The sequence below is a fragment of the Nycticebus coucang genome, chromosome 17, assembly GCF_027406575.1.
Source record: "Nycticebus coucang isolate mNycCou1 chromosome 17, mNycCou1.pri, whole genome shotgun sequence".
NCBI lineage: Eukaryota > Metazoa > Chordata > Mammalia > Primates > Lorisidae > Nycticebus > Nycticebus coucang.
The window spans coordinates 27,809,864-27,832,992 of NC_069796.1; the positions used below are offsets into that span (position 1 = coordinate 27,809,864).

Genomic DNA, 23,129 nt, shown 5'->3' on the forward strand with positions numbered 1-23,129 from the left:
ATAGTGGTGTAAGGCTGGAGAGTGTACCAGCAGGACCTCAGCACCCGAACACCTGGCTGGAGAGTGGAGCCTGTGGAGTCCCTGTAGCCGAACTTGCAGTTCTGGGACCAGCAGTCGAGAGCGCAGATGTCCTGGGTAAACTCAAAGTTCCTGGCCTGGGGGAGGTGGGGGAGGGCACTTTGTTGTTGTTCAGTTTTGAAATGCAAAAGTTTTATTGATAGAACATTTGGGGAAGCAAAACTCTACTCCACGCTGGAAAACGGAAAGTTTCCTTAAATTATTTATTTTTACATAAAAATTGTCTTGAAGAAGAAAATAAACACCAACCCTTCTAAGAATAAATAAGGAAAACTACAAACAGTAATTTCTTTTTTTTTTTTATTTTTTTTTTATTGTTGGGGATTCATTGAGGGTACAATAAGCCAGTTACACTGATTGCAATTGTTAGGCAAAGTCCCTCTTGCAATCATGTCTTGAGTAAATCAAATGAAACATATTTAAAAGAGCAGGAGATAGATATCAAAAAAATTAAATGAGTCTCAGCGCCTGTAGCTCAGCAGTTAGGGTGCTGGCCACGTACACTGAGGCTAGGGGATTTGAGCCCAAGGCCTGGTCCGCCAAACAACCATGACAACTACAACAAAAAATAGCCAGGCGTTGTGGCCGGAACCTGTACTCCCAGCTACTTGGGAGGCTGAGGCAAGAGAATCACTTAAGCCCAAGGGTTTGAGGTTGCTGTGAACTGTGACGCCATAGCACTCTATCCAGGGTGACATGGTGAGAATCTGTCTCAAAAATTGAAAAAAAGAAAAAATTAAATGAACATTTAAAAGAACTGTGAGAAGAGCAGGAAGATGATAGGACTTCAGAAAGAATGAGGATGAGAACAAAATTAATGGTAAGAAAAGCTAAAACCCATAAAAACCAAAAACTTGCAAAGCCCATGTACAAATAGGGATCATTACAAGATCAGCTTGTTCAGCCCCATCATTTCTAAAAGGACGCTAGGGAAGTGTGAGAAACATCATTTCAGCTGGAGTGCTGTAACTATAGGGGTGGAGCTCAATGACACAGTTAGTTCCATCACAAGCAGTTTTAAAGAATTTATATGAAAATATTTCCTCAGTGATACTAAGAACCAAACTTCTTCATGAGAATCTGAAGACTTTCTCTTTTGTCTCCCGCCTCTTCCCTTCCCTCCTCCATATTCATAGCAAATTGGCTCTGATTCCTCATGTATTTTGGAAGGCACAAGGAACAAGAATTAGAACAAAATATATAGTTTTTTACAAAACAAACATATGGATTTCCTGCTTCTACAATCATTTAATGTGTCCAACTTCTCAAAAGTAGATATAACATAAAGGATTACACATTAATAATAGAATGATTTTTAATTAAAAATGGATAGTTAATATTTTTAAAAAAGAAGATAAAAATGACTATTTATACTATCTTTTCTAGGTTAGGTTCTGAAGAGAGGGATTGTAATGGTCCCAGAAAACAATACAGAATATGTGAGAATCCACCTTGTCCTGCAGGTTTGCCTGGATTCAGAGACTGGCAATGTCAGGCCTATAGTGTTAGAACTTCGTACTCAAAGCAAGTTCTTCAGTGGCAAGCTGTCTTGGATGAAGGTATGACCAACCAAGTCACCGCCATCTTTTTTTTTTTTTCATGGAGATTGTTTTGTTGTTGTTGTTTTGTGTTGTTTTATTTCAGATTAATATGAGGTACACATGATCGGGTTACACTGTTTGTATTTGTAAGGGTAAAGTCTGAGTTTTACCACCATCTTAATTAAGTCCATCTAGGTTTGCAAAATGTCTTACAATCATGAAGTTATTTTATGGATTATTTTCCAAATATTTATGAACTTCATTTCTTTCTGCCTTTACTTCTAACAACCACGAGCACTGACAAAAATATATTTTAAAAAATATGAAATAATACTAACGTACCTGTTAGAACTAGTAACATTAAATAATAGGGATAACACCACATACTGATGAGGACGGGGAGGACATTACTGGTAGGAATGTAAAATTGGGCAGCCACCTTGAAAATAGTTTGTCAGTTCCTTAAATCATCAAAAATGAACTTACTATATACAATGTGAAAACTGAACTCCTGAGTGATGGTGGACAACTATTCAGTAATAAACAGAAACAAACTTTTGACACAGGCCACAACTTGATGGATCTCAGAAAATTATGCAGAATGAAAATGTCAATGTCAAAATGTCACATGTTTGTGATTCCATGTGGTAAATGTGACAATGTTATAGAGATGAAAGTGTGACAGTTATAGAGATGAAAATTTAATTAGTAATCACAGGTGTTGGGGATGCTGGTACTGATGGGTAAGATCTTCATGCTGATGGAATGATGTGATATCTTGACCGCAGCAATGGTTGCACAAATCTGCCATAAAATGGCATGAAACTATACACACATGTACCAATGCCAATTTCCTGGTTTGTTGTTGTATTATCATTACTAAAGTGTCACCATGTTGGACACTGAATTAAGGGTAAATGGGCCCTCTGTTTACTAATTTTGTAACTTCCTGTAAATCTTTACTTTAAAATAAGAAGTTCTAAGAAGATTATATGCTGTCTTATTAGTTAGGAGTGATAATACTTGCCTCTGGTGAGTGGGCCGTGGGTTTGAGTTACAGTTATCAAAAGTGGCGATAGGTTCTCTGAGTTAGTTGGCCCTGATGCCGCTAGTCCCTCTTCTATTTCTTGAGCTTTCCATTATTCTAGTAACACTTTTGTCAGCAACCTGAACTCCACTGCACCTCAATGTCGCTGCATCCAGCTGATGAAACCCTTCTCCCAGTGTAGCATCTGCATACAAGCAGTAATGGAAGCAGCCAAACAACAGGGCAGATTGTCCCACTAAGAATGGGGAAAAATATAGCAGGCATCATATGGCTGCCTTCTTATCTCCTACATTAAAACACTTCAGTCCAATGTAAGTCACTCCATCTGCTTTCTCCTATATATCAGAATTGTAATCCTCCTTGCCAAAGCCAGTCTCTCCACCTGTGCCCGGCATGCCATCCGCATCTTCCTTCTTCAGATATCTTCCTGATTATCCCTCTTTCTCTTGTATAATCTCTTCTATGTTGTATCATTCACATTCAGTTTTCTAACATATTTAGGATTCTTCCACTCAGCCACACAAGCCTTCCCTGGAGCTCATAGCCACCTTGAACTTTCCTTTCCTCAAACCCCATTTCCCAGTTTTTTTGTTTCCTTCCCTCTAAGATAGATTCCACCAAGCAAATCTCCCACACTGTCATCAAGGAGTCTCGTGGAAAGTAAACCTAATGAATAGTTTCCCATGTTCTTCTTACTTCATAGTTTCCCATGTCTACATGTCAAGTAGACATGGTTGACCATCCATCTGATCTTGAAACACTCACGTGCTCAAATTTCCATGGCACAATAAAGACCTGGCTTTCCTACTAAATCTCTGTCACATTCTTCTGCCTAACCCGGGTGCTATTTTGTTTTTACTCTATATTTTCTTCTTAGGTGGTCTCATCTATTCCCATGACTTCAGATATACTATAAAAGTAACTCATGAATTTATGTCTTCAGCCAGATTTTTCATTTGAGCTCTAAACTCATATGTACAACTGCCCGCTTGATACATAGTATAGTCACTTGAGTATCTGCAAATTTAAGACCACACTCATGATCTGAACCCTCCTTTTTCATGTTCATCTGATACTCCTGAGTGTCTCCCATCTCAGTGAAGGTAATACTAACTTTTCAGTTGCCCATACTTAATTACCAGGCTTGTCAGGGTGTCGCTGTATCCTGCCCTCTTCAACTTCTCCTGTTCATCTCCCTTGTTGCCTTTTGTAGTCTCCAGTAGGGCCTGGCCAACTTCCATTCCAGCCCTCAGATACATCTGCCCACTGATTTCTGGGCCCTTACACCATCTAGTTTCTTGGCATTATAATTTTTTCTTCTCAAGCTTTGATCTTTCTCTCTACTTATTTACCTTGAAAACTTCTACTGATTTTTGGACTCAGTTCCTCTAGGAAAAAAGAATTCATCATATCTTCCATATTGGGTATGTGCCCCTTCTAAGTACCCCACAAATACCCGATAATAAGCACATTTTAGTGTGCCTGTATTCTCTCAAATTCCTCATGTACCATCTGGTGTGTATTATGCTTCTGATAAATATTTGCTAAATAAATTCCAATATACATATCTTTTTATTATAACAATATACTCAGTATGACTATTCACATCATGAAAATCATCACTTGGTTATTTGAGTATTAATTTATCTCTACTTATAAATGGCTGTGACAATTAACAATGTTAAGTTCATTTGAAACCTATTTAGTTGCATGTGAAATAAGAGATAGAAAACAGATTTTCTCCAGATTAAAAGAAAATCAGATTTGGATGAGTATCAATTTAGAGCATTAAGGTTGTTGTAAATCACTATTAGGAAAGTTCTCTACTCTTAGAAAGTGATGTTTCTCATCAAAATGATCTGCTATAGCTATTTATATAATTAGCACACTAGCATTTTTGATAATTTTGCAGCACATATCAATCAAATCAGTCTGTATGATGGATAAAATAGCCAGCTAGCCTGCTCGTATTTACAGCACTGAAATTAAAATATGTGATTAAAAAAAAAATCTCAAGTCTTAATAACATATGACACCTTAAAATGCAAGTGGTTGTATCAGTTATTCATATATGATAAATGAAGCTGTGCTTAGAAGAATTAAATATAGACTATCAATGCAGTAGTGAACATTTATTTTTAGAGAAAAAAGATGGATGGATTCATCATTCAGGTATTTCATATACTCTGAGTGTACTGCAATTTGGCTGAAATCCATGTCTAATGCATATCTTGGAAAGGGTTGGTCTCTTAAATCAAGACAGAACCTCTCGGCCAAGTATGGCATGTTACATGGACCACTACAGTGTCACAGTCCTGGGGACATACTCCCGGAAGGAAGATTGGTATCGAATGTTTATGTCATCTGTAAAGCTAAAGTAAGCAGAGTGCCTCGGCAATAATGTTATAAAAGGAGAAATAAAAATTTTTTTATCTGAATTCTTGCTTGGAATGTGTATGGAATTTTCTTGGAGACTAACTCCTTTCTACATTATACGTATGTCTGGTTTGCTCCTCTCTTCAAGGAAAACTCCAGAAAGAGAATTACATATACCTCTTTTCAAGTGTTGCAATTACAGCAGCTGTTTTTCAGTCCAAAGATATGACATAGTAAGCAGTCACTGAATAAACATAACCTACTTTGAGGTGTGAGAGCACACTGAAATGCTTTATTGCAGCTTGTAATGGCATCTTCAAGGAAAATTTCAAAACCATGCACATGAAAGGCCATGTTCCAACTCCCCAAAATTGTTCAAAGTAGTATTCAGAAGCCACATGCGAAAACTGTTTGAAATGTTCAATTCTGAAGGCTCATTTAACTGTCTGTCTTCGCTTTGCAAAGTGATACCCTATTTCTTGCCCCTGGCTGTTATTTGGTATTTATAGAATCCCATCAGCTTATGTGGAACTTTACTGAAGACATAAGGGAAGATCAGTGTCAGAGACTATAAACTATTTTCCATTCTATTAGACAAGCTTAATAAATAGCAAAGGACTTGACTGGTGTCAAGCCAGTGGAGTAGTGATGTAGCCCGGAAGTAACTCTGAAATTTCAGATTTGGATAATTGTCCTACTGGTGTTACCAAATACTACAGCTCCTCTGTAGAGGCTTAGATATAGAAACAGCACTTTAAAAATATCTTCCCACTTTTTGAACCTAAGAGGCAAGTGTTTTAACCCCAACCACCCTACTTTATTTCTCAGTGAGGCACTTAAGACTGCTAGCCATTCAAGAATTCTTTAGAGCAATGATTCTCAACCTTCCCAATGCCTCCTAATGCCGTGACCCTTTAATACAGTTCCTCATGTTGTGGTGACCCCCAACCATAAAATTGTTTTCGTTGCCACTTCATAACTGTAATTTTCCTACTGTTATGAATCGTAATGTAAATATCTGATATGCAGGATGTATTTTCATTGTTACAAAGGGGTCATGACCCAAAGGTAGAGAATCGCTGCTTTAGATGGAATGATTTTCCCCTAGATATTATATGCACTTGCAAGGATATTATATCTATTATACGCAAGTGCATATAATATCTAGGGTTGTGTCCTCACTAGCCAAGGGTTGTGACCTCATTAGCACATTAGCAACTGCACAGAACAATGGATTCTCATGGGATTGTACTGCATTTCAAAACATCCTACTGACAGAAAATCTTGTAAGATTTGCTTGTCTTACGGGTTCTTCCTTCTCCCTTCAATAATTTTTCAATTAGAAAATGCCAATAGCATTAGTTAAAAAGTGAGTGTATTGAAATTTAGAAATAAGACATATAAACCATCAAAGAAGATTTCTTAGAGAAAGTAAATGTTACCTAGAACGTAAAAATAGGTGGGATTCTGATATATACTTAAAATAGAAATGATTTCAAAAGGTCTGAGCAAAAAATTGGAGTATGCGAAATATTTTTCAGAAATGATTGGCCTGTGTGTGGTAGAAGTTGTGTGCCAGAAAATAATAAATGATGTATTTTGAAAATAAGTCGAAGCCAATTTCTTAAGAAAGATTAATATTCACTGGGTACCTATAGTAATTTCCTCACTATGCAGCACCCGTGGGGACTGGTAGGTTCAGATAAATGTAGTTTCTTATTACCTGAGAGTTACTGTTAAAAATAGGCCTAACTGGGCGGCACCTATGGCTCAAAGAGGTAGGGCACTGGCCCTATATGCCGAAGGTGGTGGGTTCAAACCCAGCCCCGGCCAAAAACTGCAAAAAAAAAAAATAAATAAAATAGGCCTAACTAATTCTATACCTCATGCTATCCGTACCATAAACTCTGTGTTAAATGGATATTAATATTAGAATACACTAATTGAAAGAAAATTAAGACGAATAAAGACAAACTTCACTACTGTAGCACAGTTTGCTGTTTTATAAAACAGCTTTGTAAATGCAGTGCACAGTTTTAGTGACACAGCAGTCAACACGCTTTTCTACTTCACTACCATTTTTTTTACCTTCAGGGAGCACATGTTAACACTTAGAACTGTTATGGACAGCACCTGGGAGTGCAGGAATGAGGCATGAAGCTTGGCTGACTGCACAGAGAACAAAGTTTAAACTTCGACTTTTTTTTTTTTTTTTTTGGCTGGGTCACATGCTAGTTGCTTGAGAGTGACAGTTTAAGTTCTGGATAATGGTGACTTTACTATAATATTTTTTCAGGCATCTCATTATTACTCAGAATAACTCTAATATTACATTACTCAGTTAGCATTGAATCGAAGTTTTACTCAATAACCATTCTGAAAAATAAAGCTTAAGGTAAAAGTATGAATGAAGTAATTTTTATTTTTTCATTTCTTTTTATCCACTTTGTATGTAGAAAAACCATGTGCCTTGTTTTGCAATCCTGTTGGAAAAGAACAGCCTGTTCTTTTATCAGAAAAAGTGATGGATGGAACTTCTTGTGGACATCAGGGATCAGATATCTGTGCAAATGGAAGGTGCCAGGTAAGACATTCCAAAAGGGAGAATTTGTATGTTGGTGGAGGATTGTGGGCGCACTGAATAGTTTTATAGTATAGCAGAGAGCTTTAGACTAAGATTCAAAATATGCCAGTATAGTCCTGCCTTGACTGTGACCTTGAGCAAGTCTGATCTATTTTGAAACTCCATTTCTTCATCTGTGTAATGACAGATTTGGACTAGGAAATTCATAAAGTCTTAGCTGATAGAATCTGAGATTCTGATTGTGTGTGTTTCTCTCTCTCTCTCTCTCACACACACACACACACACACACACACACATATATATATATTTTTTACAGGACTAAAATTGGAATACTTTGAGCATTTTATGTCAAAACATTCCAGACCAAAAACTCAAGCACTCTAGTTCTCCATGTTGTGTATCCAAGATTGAGCCGTGAGGCAAAAACCTATAAAATCAGTCTTATTATTCATATTCAAAGATTATCAACATACTTAAATGATTTTAAATGCATATTCATCTTTCTTATAATACATATTTTATTTGCTTTTCTCTTTTAAAAAATATTTTATATTTATGTGGATTCGTGTACTCTCCTTTCTCTTTAAAAAAATAAAATTTCTGGTAAAGTGCATATGAAAAGCGTAAAGAAAGATCAAAGGCTGGAACTTAAAAGTTGTTAGTTATAGTTCTGCTACTGTCTGAAGTAAGCTGACTTAGGAGATTAATATACAGGACATTAATTCCGAGTGTTTTCATGATCAGCATATGTGGAGGAGGGGAAAGAGGCAGGATTGGGTACAGGGAGACCCCTCTGTGACGACAGAGCTGTCACAGGCCTTGGATGGGCTTGTGTGGAGCTCTCAAACTGGTGTGAGTCTTCATAGTTGTCCCCACGTAGAATGAGGACATCAGGCCTTTATACCCTCAGCATCTGCTAGTGTCTGGATGCAGGCTGCTCCAGGAAGTGGATATGACCTTGGAAAGGCAGTTTTCTTTAGGCTAGATGATTTCTGACAAAATTTCCAGAAGTAGGAGAGAATTAAAAGTTTGAACAAGTAAAGAAGTTGCTGAGTAGAGCAGCCCTGAATCCATGATAGCCATGAATAAACCGTGTTTTGGGGCAAATCACTATATGTGTGTGTGTCTGAGTGTGTGTGTGTGCGTGTATAGCTCTTTTAGCTATATGCTATACGTGGTGTCCATAAAGTTCATGTGCGATTTACAATGTAAACCTATTTTAAGTTGCACACAAACATTATGAAACTTTATGGACACCCTGTATGTGTGTGTGTGTGTATATATATATGTGTGTGTGTGCACACATATATGTGTATTAATTAATCTATGAAATAAAATGAAATAAAGTTGTTAGACCAATGGTCATTGACTTCGTGCTATATGCTATATACGCTCCTTTGAGAATTTTTTTGTTTGTCTGTTTTTTGTTTTTTTGGAGATAGGCTCTTGTTCTGTCCCTCAGGCTGGAGTGCACTGGCATGATCACAGCTCACTACAGCCTCAAACTCCTGGGCTCAAACAAGCCTCCTGCCTGAGGCTACCAGGACTATAGGTATTTGCCATGTCACCCGGCTAATTTTTTAATCTTTTATAGAGATAGGCTCTCACTATGTTACCCAGGCTGGTCTTGAACTCCCTCAAGAGATCCTCCCAGGTTGGCAGAGATTACCAACATGAGCCACTGTGACTGGCTTCCTTTGAGAATTTGACAAAAAAAGTTTCCCTAGAAAAAACGTACATGTGCATGTGCACACACACACACACAGGTGTCAAATTTTGAAAACTAATTACAAGCTGTGGATGGAGTAATCTATGGTCCAACAGAAGTGTGCGGACTTCTGGGTAAGAAGCTGAGAATAACAAGAAACTTAAATGCTTTCCCAGCTTTAAGATTCTGTATTTTGCCAGAATGCTGTGAAGTTTCAAGCATAGACTCATGTAAAACGACCGGCATAAGAAGCAGTCTTATGCTTACATATTAGTAGTCCTCATTCTTTAACAGAATAAGACAGTATTCTGTTACCAAAATGTAATTTTTCATTTACTTATAGAAATTATCATAGGTATTTTAGCTCCACATGTTTTTTTTTTTTCACAAGTATTCATTGTGCAAGTAAAGCTTTTATCTTTATCTTATTATTATAGGTAAATCTGTTAGATTAGTATATGCCTTAAATGAATTTATTTTTCCAAAAATTATTTTTTTAACTGCATATGCCAATATAAGAGCATTAAGTGGAATGCTTTTCACTTAGCAGTACTAGGTAAGACAAATCTTCTACAGAGTCCTCAGCTAGACATTAAAATTACAGCAACAATGACAAAATATTCTTTACAAATGCTATCTGAACATGATGCTTATAATTAGAATTCTCAGAAGGGATTGTGACTGCTGGTAGCATTAGGATACTTTAAGATTATGGCTTTTTAATTAAAGTGGTTTATCAGTCTTTTGATATGATTTAAAACATGCCTTTACCCCCTCTGAAGCCCCTCTGTAAATTGGGGATTTGACTAGGTTGTTTTGTTTTATCACACAATGTATAGCACAAAAGCTGAATATAGAATTCCAGTTCTGGTATATGGAGAGCAATTGAAAACACATAGCTTTCGGGCGGTGCCTGTGGCTCAGCAGGTAGGGCGCCGGTCCCATATGCCAGAGGTGGCGGGTTCAAGCCCAGCCCCGGCCAAAAAAAAAAAAAAGAAAACACATAGCTTTCTCCAGTGACCCCAGCTTGGCTCAGTGAAGTTTCTGTAGGCTCCATCCTTATGAGCATGTTACTTGCCTATCTCCAGCATGACTGTGGCATGTCAGGGACCTGCCACCAGTGAAATGGCATTGCCTCTTCAAGGTAATTCATCCACCCCTTTTTGGATTTATGTGGGACTATTCTGATATATGTGGATACTTGAAACTACTACTACTTATTTTACTTAAAAAATATGATTATTGAACTCTAGTATATGTCTGTCCCTAACTTGAATATTACAAGTTCTGTAACCTTAAGGTCATTACAAAGTCTGTAAACTTAAAGTTATAGGGTTAGAAAAATACTAAGACACTACTAAATACCAACCTTTTCAGTCATTATTTATTGTACTCTTACTATTTGCCCACAATCTGGGTAATAGGGATAGAGCAATAAAGACCCTTTTATCATTTCAAAACCACAGTAAGCTCTACTCTAATTTTTTCTCGTTTGTATATGAAGGAAAGACTTTTTTCTCAACCCAAGATTTCCAAGTGTGAGTCCTGCTTAATGTCCTCATCACACAGTTGTGTTTTGAGCATTTCTGGTTATGGCCATTTCTTGCATCCAGAGACATCCTCTTTATTTCTCTCTGAATAAAATTTGGCTTGCTGATTAGAGTTCTTAGCTAACACTTTGTCCATCCTGACTGTGATAGCCCCACCTTGTAAGAGCAAGGGAGGCTGTATTACGCAGTGTTCACGTGGCTTTTGCTCTCCCAGGATCTTCATCCTGTAGCCACATTTTGCAATCTGGTTGCTTCCCTCTCCAGACACCCCAATGCCAAAGACCCTGTTTTCATTTCTGTTTTATTTAATATTTTTAAATTTCCTCTGAAATAATTGGAACTTGTTATGCATTGATCTATCATCAGTCTCTTTGCCAAATCCTTCTTGATTAGGAGAAATTATATAATCCCAGTGTTTATTTCTGACAATATTGTCCTACAAAATTCTGCCCTTTGAAGAGGTACAACTTTGAAAAATATCATCATATTTTTTGAGCATCAATGGGAAGAAAACATTATTTATGAGAAGAAAGATAAATGATTTGGTCTTAAGAGATTTGTATTAAGAAAATTCTTCTGGGAGCATATAAAAAATAATTCCCCAGCTGTTCGTATTCTTTTCTAGCAGCCATGGGTTGTGAGGCGTTCTTACATTCACATGCTAAGTGCCAGAGAAGATGGGGATAGAAAAAACTACAGTTTTTTTTCTTGAACTGGAGTAAAAACAAATATCTACATTCAGTTTTCCATGAAGTTAATATTTTTTTATTTTTTTATTATTAAATCATAGCTGTGTACATTAATGCAATCATGGGGTACCATACACTGGTTTTATAGACCATTTGGCATGTTTCCATCACACTGGTTAACATAGCCTTCCTGGCATTTTCTTAGTTATTGTGTTAAGAAGTATCCCTGCTCTGTGTTGAGTAGAGTGCATTCATGAATCATGTTATATTTAATAGAAATATGATTTCCTTTTGGATTTGAGTAAATTGCATTTTTTTCTCAATAAGATATTTCTCAAATTACTTTAGGATGTCATTCAATAATACTTTTACTATAAGAAAAATACTCATGATCTTGCTATGTGGTCATTTTAGAGATTATATTGTTTGACATGAGCTTGCACTATTAGTTTGCACCACAGAAAATAACATTTAAAAGTTTGTCAATTAAATATATCTAGTTTATAGGGACTGGCTTTGTCCTAAATTGGTAGTAGGAAAAAAGAAAAAAGTCTTCAATTTATGATGTGCCATCATTCTCTTGTTACAGAAAGTTGGCTGTGACGGTTTATTGGGGTCCCTTGCGAGGGAAGATCATTGTGGCGTATGCAATGGCAATGGGAAATCATGCAAAATCATTAAGGGGGATTTTAATCACACCAGAGGAGCAGGTAATTTGTATTTATTTTTCATAATTATTAATTTCTATAGTCTTTCGGATTAATAATAGAGAGTATATCAAATTTGATCACAGTTCTGATTCTATGGAAGACTTTTGCAAATGGATATTGAATGATTTTTTGTAATGACATACAATACATGTATTGATGTGAGCCAGAAATTCTAACAAGCGCATTTCCCAATAATGAAAAATATGAAGTCATCTGTCGTACATTTAATAAGTGAGAGCAGAAAGGGAGTAATCTAATTTGCATTGGCTAATGTTATCAGGTTTCTACAGACCTTATTCTCCAGTGCAAAGCATAATTCTACTAGAAACTAATGATTTGTAACAGTCTGAAGCAGCCATTGAGAATATTAGTCTTCAGATTTTCAGCTTTCCATTTTCTGTATTTTTTTTTCTTAATGTTTTTGCTATCCAGGGAATATATTTTTGGAAACCAAGGGTCTGTAGCAATGTAGCATAAAAGAAACCATAGGAGAGGGGAGCCAGAAAATGTGAGATAATGTTCCAAATATATTAATAGCAGGTTCGTCCTTTCTTATTTTGTTTTCTCATCTATAAATACTAATACTTAGGGGATATGAGGTTAACATGACCATGGATGATCTATGTAGCGTGAATGTTAAAGTACAACAAAAAGTGATAAATACGCTCACAAATACGCTCCTATATTCAGGCTTTGAAGCTTACTGGGAAGAAGCAAACATTTTCTGTGTTTACATTAGTCTCTTACCTGAACATATATCTGTTGTACTATCTTAATAATTATAACTCTGTCTTCAGTACTGATATGTTTATATTACACATACCAACATTTCCCTACTGTAACTTATTTTAAATTCAGTAATAACATCCAAAACACTAAGACTAAAATATATATTGGTTTTCATCTAAAAACAAGCCATTTATGTTTCAATAATCAAGAAAAGTTAGTTCACTCTATAGAAAAGAGTGCCTGCAGAAGAGAAAACTGGACACAGCTTCCAAAAGATTGAATGCGACCTTTTGCTAGGCCCAAACAGCGTACAAAAGTTAAGTGAGCTTAAAGGTCAAATAACTAAGACCCAGGGTAAATTGCAGATCAAAATCTCAATTGCCAAAGCACTGAAAAAAGTGGTAGACCCCACAAGTCAAAAATCTGCCAGCACTCATTTAGAAAAAAACATCTGAAATCAGGTTCCCAGATTTTCCACTGAGAAATGTAATCTTAATAAGCTTTTCCACTTGATTATGATGGGGGAAGTTTTTTAGTGCAAAAGCTCAAATAACATCTTAACTATTGAAGAAATTTTAAATTTCTAGAATTTTTTTGACAGTGAGCATTTTTTCTCCTAGTGAAAGATGCTAGAATATTGCTTCATGATTATTTAATATGCACAGAAACAGTTCCCACTGTGAAGCCTACAGATGCATATTAAGCACTGATGCCTGTATTGATTTGTAAGAACACTTCACATTTGCACAAGTGTAGAGTACAGAAATATCATGAAAAAAACAGTGTCACTTTCCATTCTGACTGCAGTTAGGTGATTACGTTTCCCCTAGATTTCTACTTCAAATCTCCTTTGGTTTTAACCCACTTTAATTTCTACCTCTGGTAATTTGCTCACTACAGGTAGGTTATATTCATGGCATCTGTTATTTGAAAATGTCTAAGATGCCTAAAATTCTAGAAATATTAAAGACTAATGACATCCCGTTCTTCCTTATAATCCTTTTTAGTCTCACTTTGCTCACAGGGAAGAAACCTTAAGGTCCTATATAGGGTTGTCCCCAGCCTCATCTCACACCAAGGTCCGCTTCCTACTCTAAGTTCTTATGGGTATTTGACCTAACCGTGCTCTCCCCTCCTTACCACCCTCTCCCCCTCACCACTTCACCTCTGTCCACCACCCCAGCCCCTTGTATTTCCAAATATGGTTCTACTCCTTCTCCTTGTGACCTTAGAAATGGTGTTTTCATTTCTCTTGAGACAATTTTATCCCTATAGTTTATGGACTTCCTAAAATTTCTTGAAGGGCTTTCGGCCTCATTTGTCCGGTTGGCCGTGCACACTGCATATGTTATGTGAGTAACACATGTGCAGAGATACGAGGGTGTTGTCAGTTCCTGTGCTCTATTTAGAGTTTGCTAAATCATTTTTTTTTTTTTGGCTGAGGCTGGGTTGGAACCCACCACCTCCAGCATGTGGGGCTAGCGCCCCACTCCTTGAGCCACAGGCACCACCCTGCTAAATCATTTTTGTTGGACCTAAAAAATAAACTTAAGGGTATTTTTTTCTTAGTAGTTTATCATGTCTTTCACTTTAACTTACTTAGCCAGATGATACTTTTTAAAGATAAATTGTGTATTTGGCCAGTTGCAGTACTATATAATTATCAGTATGTACTAAGAAGAACACAGAATGGGCATACATGCATTATTCTTGGTTTGAGAATGTGAAGATACCACCCGGAGGGTACGCTCCAGTTCTTGTTTAGTTGGTTGTTTGTAGCAGTGTGTAGCAATTTGTCAACTACTCTGTTCTATTTCAGGAAATTGTAGCTGTAGGTTATAGCAGGAAGTGGATAGCGAAATAGACAGATCTGAGCTCAAAGCTGGAATTAGCTAATTACTGTTGAAAAGTGTATATTCTCTCGATTTTCTCATCTCTCCCTCATTTCAATGAGAAATGGAATATTGGCCTTGGTTATTATCATTATGGTTCAAAGTAATAATTTACAAAGTAAATTCAGTATTGATTAACTCATATGGTTGTTCAAAAGATGGCATTAATTGTTTCATTATTGCCACCATGAAAATGATGATTGCTATTAGCATATTAAGATGGGTGATTAAGAATGGGACCTCTGGGTATAAAATACAGAGTGTTCCCATATGCAAAGCAAACTGTCCAAAATGAGAATCAAAGTTATGACATTGACATCACTGGGTTCTCGTTCCCACTTCTTGGTCAGGCAGTAGCCACTCTTTTATTCACTTCTTCAAAAATATACATTCTTGATTGTGCCAAATGGCTTATTTACTGAAAAATATCTAATCCTCATCATTGGTTGCTTCTCTTTCTTCTTTAAAATCAATCTACCTCACCTTCCTCTAAACTATTCCTAATCAATAATAGAAAATTGTTCTAATGATAACCATAAACTTTGATAAAACTATCACTCCAATGTACAACATACCTACGAGTGTACCATTAAACAGGATTTTAAACGTACTACCTCTACTTTGTTCTAAGTAGGCTTCATTTTTGACATACTGAAGTTTAAAATCTTCTCCAAACACTTTTTTACTACCCTGTTTCCCTGAAAATAAGACAATGTCTTATTTTAAGGTGTGCTCCCAAAGATGCGCTAGGTCTTATTTTCAGGGGCCGTCTTATCATTCCTGTAAGTCGGTCTTATTTTCGGAGGATGTCTTATTTTCGGGGAAACGGAGTAGATATGTTTGTTCAGGGATTAACAGTCACCTCTTGACTGTAGCATCCAAGGAACCCTCCTTCACCACCTTTCTCTCTGGTATCTCAGCTTGTTGTACAGCTTTTGGCAGAGTTGGCCAGCAACTCTTTTTGAGATCTTACCATCCAGAGGCTCCAACTACCCAAATCAGACCAGATTTCTTCCCTCCTTTACTTCCTGATTTATTTTCAATCTCTTTTTTAAAACTGTGACTGTCACCAAGGATGAGTTCTTGACTTCTCTGTCCAGGATGCCTCTCAAAGGTACATCAACCTTTCTCTAGAGTTCCAGATGTCCCAGAGCTCTTACTTGACACTTTTACTAATGCTTTGTATCATTAAGCTAAATACAAATTACAAAGATAAAATGATCAACTAGTTACCAAAACTAGATGATTCTGCTCTTGACTTCTACATCCCTGTGCATGATGGCCCCCTTCTCACATTATTAATAATGAAGCATGATGTCCAATGCTTATTCCCCATTTTCTATTAATTACCAAATTCAGAAAATTTTTCTTCACATTGCCTTCTGCATTTTTTGCCTTAGCTGCTATCACTCCTGGAATTCCACCTTAGTCTCCTCATATTGTTATCCACAGGTCTATGATATCACTGTGTGTCCACATGTCGCTGTTAGACAAAGCTTCTGCACACCAGGGTGTGATTACCAAGATCCTTGCTAGAGAATGTTCAGTAGCTTCAAACGGATCAGTTCATTCTCCTGGGTATTCATTCTAACTCTCTTTAATAGCACACCTTTCTACACCGTTTCATTTCATCAGAATCATTTTATTCAAGTACAGCTAAAAACATCATGTATCTTTGCTCTTTTTACATACAGGGAAATAATCCTTTTCCTATATATATCTGAATTCTATGCATTCTCTAAAGATAAGTTCACCCTTTTACTTCTTTATGAAGCTTTTTTAAAAAATACAACTTATATGGATTGTTCTTTTCTCTGAATCATAACAATGCTGGCTGATGCCTGTGTTTCTCTAATGTGAGTAAATATGTAATCATTTAACAGGAAAATAATCCCAACTTTCTGAGTAAAAATAGCAGTGGATCTTAGAGTGATTATGTGATCAGAAAAGGGGGTAACTTAAACAACTTTGATTTATATTCTTTGGCAGGGAATTAATCATACATTTTGCATATTATCTTTTTAATATGAACATTTTTATTTTTTTAATTTTTACTTATCTCTTGTTTATATAAAGTATTTATGCCTTGTCTTTTCAATTCAACTATAAACTCATTGAGAGCAGAGACCATCTTACCTTACTCTGTGGACAAATACATAATAAAAAATTTGTTTCTATTTTCTTAGTTAACCAATTTGCCCTTGTAACAGAGTGATAGTTTGTATGTTTGGTGTTACTGAAAATGGTTTGGTGTTACTGACAATATCCCATTCAGTGGTTGATTAATTAAGCACTGGTTAATTAATTTATGATTAATTAAGCCCTGGTTGATTAATGTATGATCTCAAAAAACACATGCGTCTAATTCCAGCGACAGCCACCAGGTGGGGTATATGCTACCCTTTGCTATTTGCCAAATACTGTAAATATTTTCAGGAATTTGAATAATTAATAAAGAAGAGACAATCCTAGAATGAATTCTTATGCCTTTTAAAGTTTTAAAATTACACTTTTGCATAGATATGGATTTTCACAGAAATACTAAGAAGAATATTAAGTATTGTATTAAGATAATTTTAAAACACCACTATTGAGTCAAAAGTAGGAATCTATCACTATTCTGGCCCAGTGAAATCTTGATTCTGACTTTTTTTGCACATTCCTTCTTCTTATCCTTCATCGTATCATTTTATTTCACTTTAAGCATTACATCCCTAAGCTCTGCTGAGAAATCTTTCCTGAGCAGCACCTTGCATTGCTGTCTTGCGTCTAGCTGTCTAACACCTCAGAGGTGACACTTGATTGCTTGGTGTGTCCTTATATTTGTTTCCAGCTCCGGTTTCAAAACCATTTGTTCCTCTGCTCTAGGGAACGCTTAGTCTTTCTGCCCTATACTTCACTCCTCCAGGGACCTGGTCCAGGCCAGCTGCATGCTCTCCAGCTCTCTGTGCTTTTGCTCCACACTTTCTCACTTAAAGTTCCCAGAGCAAAATCAGAGGTTGTTTTCCCTGTTCCAAGAAACACTGTGTCTCTAACCAGGCTGTTCCACTGGGCTTTTTTCCTCTTCAAAATTCATAAGGTATCAGCCACAGAGAGCTTTTTCGCACATAAAATACAATTGCCTATTTGTCATTAATAGTGCCAGAGGCTCAACATTGTTCCAAGACATTTTTTTCACTTGAAATTATGACAGTTTTTATACGTAAAAAGTTTTTTTTTTTTCACATAGGCATCAAAGTATCACAGCAATAACAAAAACCAACAGAAAAAGAAAAGCAAATCTATGAAGAAAAGAGCTTTTCTCAGACCTCAAGATTTATTTCATTCTTCATTTGCTCTTGCAGGTTACGTGGAAGTGCTGGTGATACCTGCTGGAGCGAGAAGAATCAAGGTTGTGGAGGAAAAGCCGGCACATAGCTATTTAGGTAACCCGCGTTACAGACGCAGAGCAGACCCAAGTACGAGCCCAGCTCCCTGGCCTCAGAATTCTATGTTGATAAGGAAGTCAATCTGTTCCTAGTTTTCATGTTTGAACTTCCCAAGAAGCACCCCTTGTCATATCAAGTAGGAATTTCTTTCCTTCTCTCCAAGGGACTTCCCAGGAGCAAAAGTAATCTATTGTCTATATGTTTTTGCAGGGTATAAATTGCTTCCACATGTTAGTCTATGATACAAAAAAAAAAACTCTTTAAATGATTTCAGTATGTTTTATATTATGTTTATATCCATATATAACAGATTTCATAGATGTATTTATTTCATATATATACACACCATTCATATACACGTGTACATATTAATTGCATGTATGTGTGTATATGTATATATCCATAATAATTATTTTAGAATTAGAAAATCTATGGGATTCAAAAATATTTTTCTACATGTTAAAAGGACTTGATCTTTAACTGGAAAAGGATTCTCTCTTGCTCCAGTTTATGAAAACTGATATACTAAAGAAAGTATTTTTAAGTGTGTAAAGGACTACATAGTTATTTTAATACTTCAATTAGGGGAATTAACAATTTTTAAATATGAAAAGAAACAGTTGTCAAAATCCACTTGTTTATGTGTGAAGTTTCAATCTACTTAAGTCATGTGAAATGAACTTTGACGGTCATGGCATCCACAGATAGAGAGATCTAATATGATTAGGTCATGCAGAAGACTAAATAATCTTCCAGAATTATAACATTGTGTTTATAATTGTGTTTATATTATTTTTTTAAAAGCTCTCAAGCCTTCTATTTTCTTAACAAAAATAATGTCCTCATTATTCTTTCTCAAACCAGCAATAAGGTCCCAATAGGGAAATCTCTTGTGCATGGAAAACAACACATCTTGCAAGATTATTTCTACTCTGCAATATCAAAAATATGTAGTCTCCACTCTGATTTTTTTTTTTATATTAGCATTTGCTTGGGTTGTAGGCAATTTTGAAAATAGGGACAATATAATAAATTCCTTATCATGTAACACACTCATTAGTTTGTTCTTGCCATTTTGCCTACTTTTACCTATTATGGCTTCTAAATACATTTTAAGTACAAGTGAATCATCCACAATTTCCAAATTCAGATTAAATTCCTAATACCTGCATTTTGGAGACACTAGGCTTTATCTAGACAATTTCATATATTACTTCGGTAGCAGATAATTGGCTATTACACTTGGGTATATGTTTTCTTTTGTCCGAGATAGAAAGGAATATGGATGTTGCAAATGGACTTTTCACAATTTTATAGAATTGTGAAAGCTTTAGGTTCTACTGTGAGTTTTAGTAATGTGGCATGTAACATAATGAACTATTCAGTTTTACCTGTACGGAGGGATATTTCTGTGCTCATTCTAATTCCTCACATCCCAGTCTCTTTACCCAACTGTTTGCTTTGACTCCCTGGGCAGAGTAACTTTCTTTTTCATAGTTAGCAAATACCCTCCACATTGGCAAATACAGTGTCATTTGACCTTTAAACAACTTCTACAAGTGTTGACCTCTCCTTAATCACTTTCTTCCTTTGGCTTTTAAGACTATGAGCTCTTCTCCCTCACTGCAGGCCTCTCACTTCTCTTTTGTTGGATCCTCACCTTCTTCAAATGCTTCCATACTGTTGGGATCAGTGCTGGGCCCTCCTCTCTTCTCTGCTGTATCCTCTCCTTAGAGCAGCAGTTCTCAACCTGTGGGTTGTGACCCAGAGGAACTATATTAAAGGGTCGCAGCATTAGGAAGGTTGAGAACCTCTGCCTTAGAGAATCACGTTTAGCTCTATTGCTTTACATATTTATTTAATGTAAATCAGATGTCTCATTGGCACCTCAGGAATAATAACTCCAAAATGGAAAGTCCAAGTGAAAAGTTTGATTTTTACCCCACATGGAAACACATTCTTATCTGAATTTTCCCTACTGCAATACTATGAATGTCACTGTGTTAGTGTCCTATGGCTGCAGTAACAATTCCTGAAGACTTGGTTATTTAAAACAAAAGAAATTTAATTCTCTTATAGTTATGGAGGCCAGAAGTGCAAAATCAGTTTCACTAAGCCAAAAATCAAAGCGTCTTCTCTATACCAGTATCTTCGGAGATTCCAGAGAAGCATTCCTTTTTTGCCTCTTCCAGCTCTGGCGGCTGCCAGCATTTCTTTGCTGTGGCTGCATCACCCTAATATCTGCCTTTATGGTATCATCATCACCTCATTTTCTTCACGTTCAACTCTCCCTCTTCTTCTCTCTGATAAACATATTTGTAATTGCATTTAGGACCCAGCTGGATTATCCAGGATAATATCCTCCCCATCAATATTTTTAGTATCTTCAAAGGCTTGCTTTTCATGTGCCATAGAAGACAGCAATATATATCTTAGTTCCATCAGGCTACTATAAAAATGCCATTGACTGGGTGGCTTATTCTCCCCATTCTGGAGGCTGGGAAGTCCAAGATCGAGGTGCTAACAGATTCTCTGCCTGGTGAGGGTCCCTTTCCTGATTCATGGTTGGCACCATTTTTTTTCACTATGTCCTCACATGGTGGAAAGGACTAGCTAATTCTCTGGGGCCTCCTTTATAAGGCCATCAATCCCTCATGACCCAACCACCTCTCAAAAGGGTCCACCTTCTAACACTCTTACCTTGGGGTTAAAATTTCAATGTATGAATTTTGTAGGGACACAAATATTCAGATCAGAGCAATAGTATTTATTGATTCCAGGGATAGGACCTGGATAGCTATTTTTTTTTTCCACTCAATAACACATTTTTATTGTGGTACAATACATTGGATACTTACTTTTCCATTCTTACGATACTTTACTAACAAAAAATTTACTATCAATTGTTTTAAGTATAAAGTTCACTGAGCTCAGTGGAATAAAATATATTCACATCTCAATGACCTCTTTTGAAGAAATACAAAAACCCATCATAACATTTATATGGAACATCAAGTGCCCCACAACAGTCATACCAATCTTAGAGAAGAAGAAAAAAGATGGTGGACTTACACTTCCTAATTTTAAAACCTACTACTACTTCTAAAGCTACAGTAATCAAAAAGTATGGCATTGGCCTAAGGACAGACATACAGACACATGAAATAGGACTTTTATATCTAGGAATACCCAGAAATAAAACCCTTATGTATATGGTCAAACAATTCTCAGCAAGGGTACCAAGACCACTCTGTGGAGAAAGGATAGTAGTTTTATATAATGATGCTGGGAAAACAAGGTAGCAATATAAAGAAAAAATGAATTTATACCCTCCCTACACCATAACATCATATACCATACCATACCTAACACCTAACACCGTATACAAACATATACCGAATCCAGGACTTTTCTTTTGATTTTTTGATTATTGATTAAATCTCCTTACCAGTAATAGGTCTGTTAGGATTTCTGTTTCCTCATGATTAATCTTGGTAGGTTTTGTATTTCTGGGAATTTGTCTATTTAATTTAGCTTATCGAATTTGTTTCTGGATGGTTGTTTACTCTCATATTGCTTTTTATTTCCATAGCATTGGTTATAATGCCCCCCTTTCATTTCTGATTTTATTAATTTGTCTTTTTTTTCTTCTCTTAGTCAATCTAGCTAAAGATGTATCCATTTCAATTTTCTTAGTCTTGTCAAAAAACCATCTTTTGGTTTTGTTGATTTTTCTCTACTGTTTTTCTATTCTCTGCTTCATTTCTTTCCGTGTTTTTCCTATTCTCTGTTTCATTTCTTTCTGCTTTAATCTTGATGATTTTCTTCCTTCTGTTACTTTTGGTTTCAGCTTTTTTTTTTCTTTTTTCAGTTCCTTAAGTTCTAAAGCAGCGTTAATTTGAAGTCCTTCTTTCTTTCTTTCTTTCTTTTCTTTTCTTTTTTTTTTTTTTCAGTTTTTGGCCAGGGCCAGGTTTGAACCCACCACCTTTGATATATGGGGCTGGTGCCCTACACCTTTGAGCCAACTTTGAGGCACTGCCCACTTTGTTTCTTTTTTAAACAGAGACAAAATCTCGCTCTCACTCAGGCTGAAGTTCAGTGGCATCATCATGAGTAGCTGGAACTACAATCATGCACCACCATGACTAGCTAATTTTTATTTTATTTTATTTTTTATAGAGATGGGGGTCTCACTACATTGCTCAGGCTGGTCTTTCTATGTCCCATAAGTTTTGGTATGTTGAGTTTTCATTTTTATTTATATCCAGTTATTTTTTTTCCTTTTTTTATTTCAGATTAATATGAGGGTACAAACAATTGGATAACATTGTTTATATTTGTCAGGCAAAGTCCAAATTGCAGGTGAGCTCTAAGCCCAATTAGGTGACAGTTTGCCAATCCCCCTTCTTCCTCCCCTCTCCCTTCACCCTCACCTCCCCAATTGAATTTAATCATGTTTCTCTTTCATGTGAGTGTGTTGTTGTTGTTCTCTTGTTTTCATATGAGTATTGAGTATGTTGGATACTTGCTTTTCCATTCTTGTGGAAAATGTTCTTCAACTCCATTCAAGTTAATACAAAAGATGTAGTCTCCATCTCTTTATGGCTGAATAGTATTCCTTGGTATACATATGCCACAGTTTATTAATCTATTCATGTGCTGTTGGGCATTTAGGTTGATTCCACATCTTGGCGATTATGAACTGTGCTGCCACAAATATTCTAATGCAAATGTCTTTATTGTAAAATTTTTTTTGCTCCTATGGGCAGATACCTACTAATGGGATTGTAGGATC

General features: G+C 36.3%; 1 protein-coding gene across 4 annotated transcripts in view; it reads left to right on the forward strand.

The window, feature by feature from the left end:
* Nucleotides 1–23,129, forward strand: part of ADAMTS19 (ADAM metallopeptidase with thrombospondin type 1 motif 19) — a 226,270-nt gene that overhangs the window by 141,780 nt on the left and 61,361 nt on the right. For 3 of the 4 annotated variants that reach the window (XM_053567390.1, XM_053567391.1, XM_053567393.1), the window contains 5 exons: nucleotides 5–135; nucleotides 1,465–1,637; nucleotides 7,500–7,627; nucleotides 12,165–12,285; nucleotides 18,251–18,364. In XM_053567390.1, coding sequence (XP_053423365.1) covers nucleotides 5–135; nucleotides 1,465–1,637; nucleotides 7,500–7,627; nucleotides 12,165–12,285; nucleotides 18,251–18,364 — 667 coding nt within the window. The remainder of the gene's footprint in view (nucleotides 1–4; nucleotides 136–1,464; nucleotides 1,638–7,499; nucleotides 7,628–12,164; nucleotides 12,286–18,250; nucleotides 18,365–23,129) is intronic. The other variant, XM_053567392.1, reaches the window with a different exon arrangement.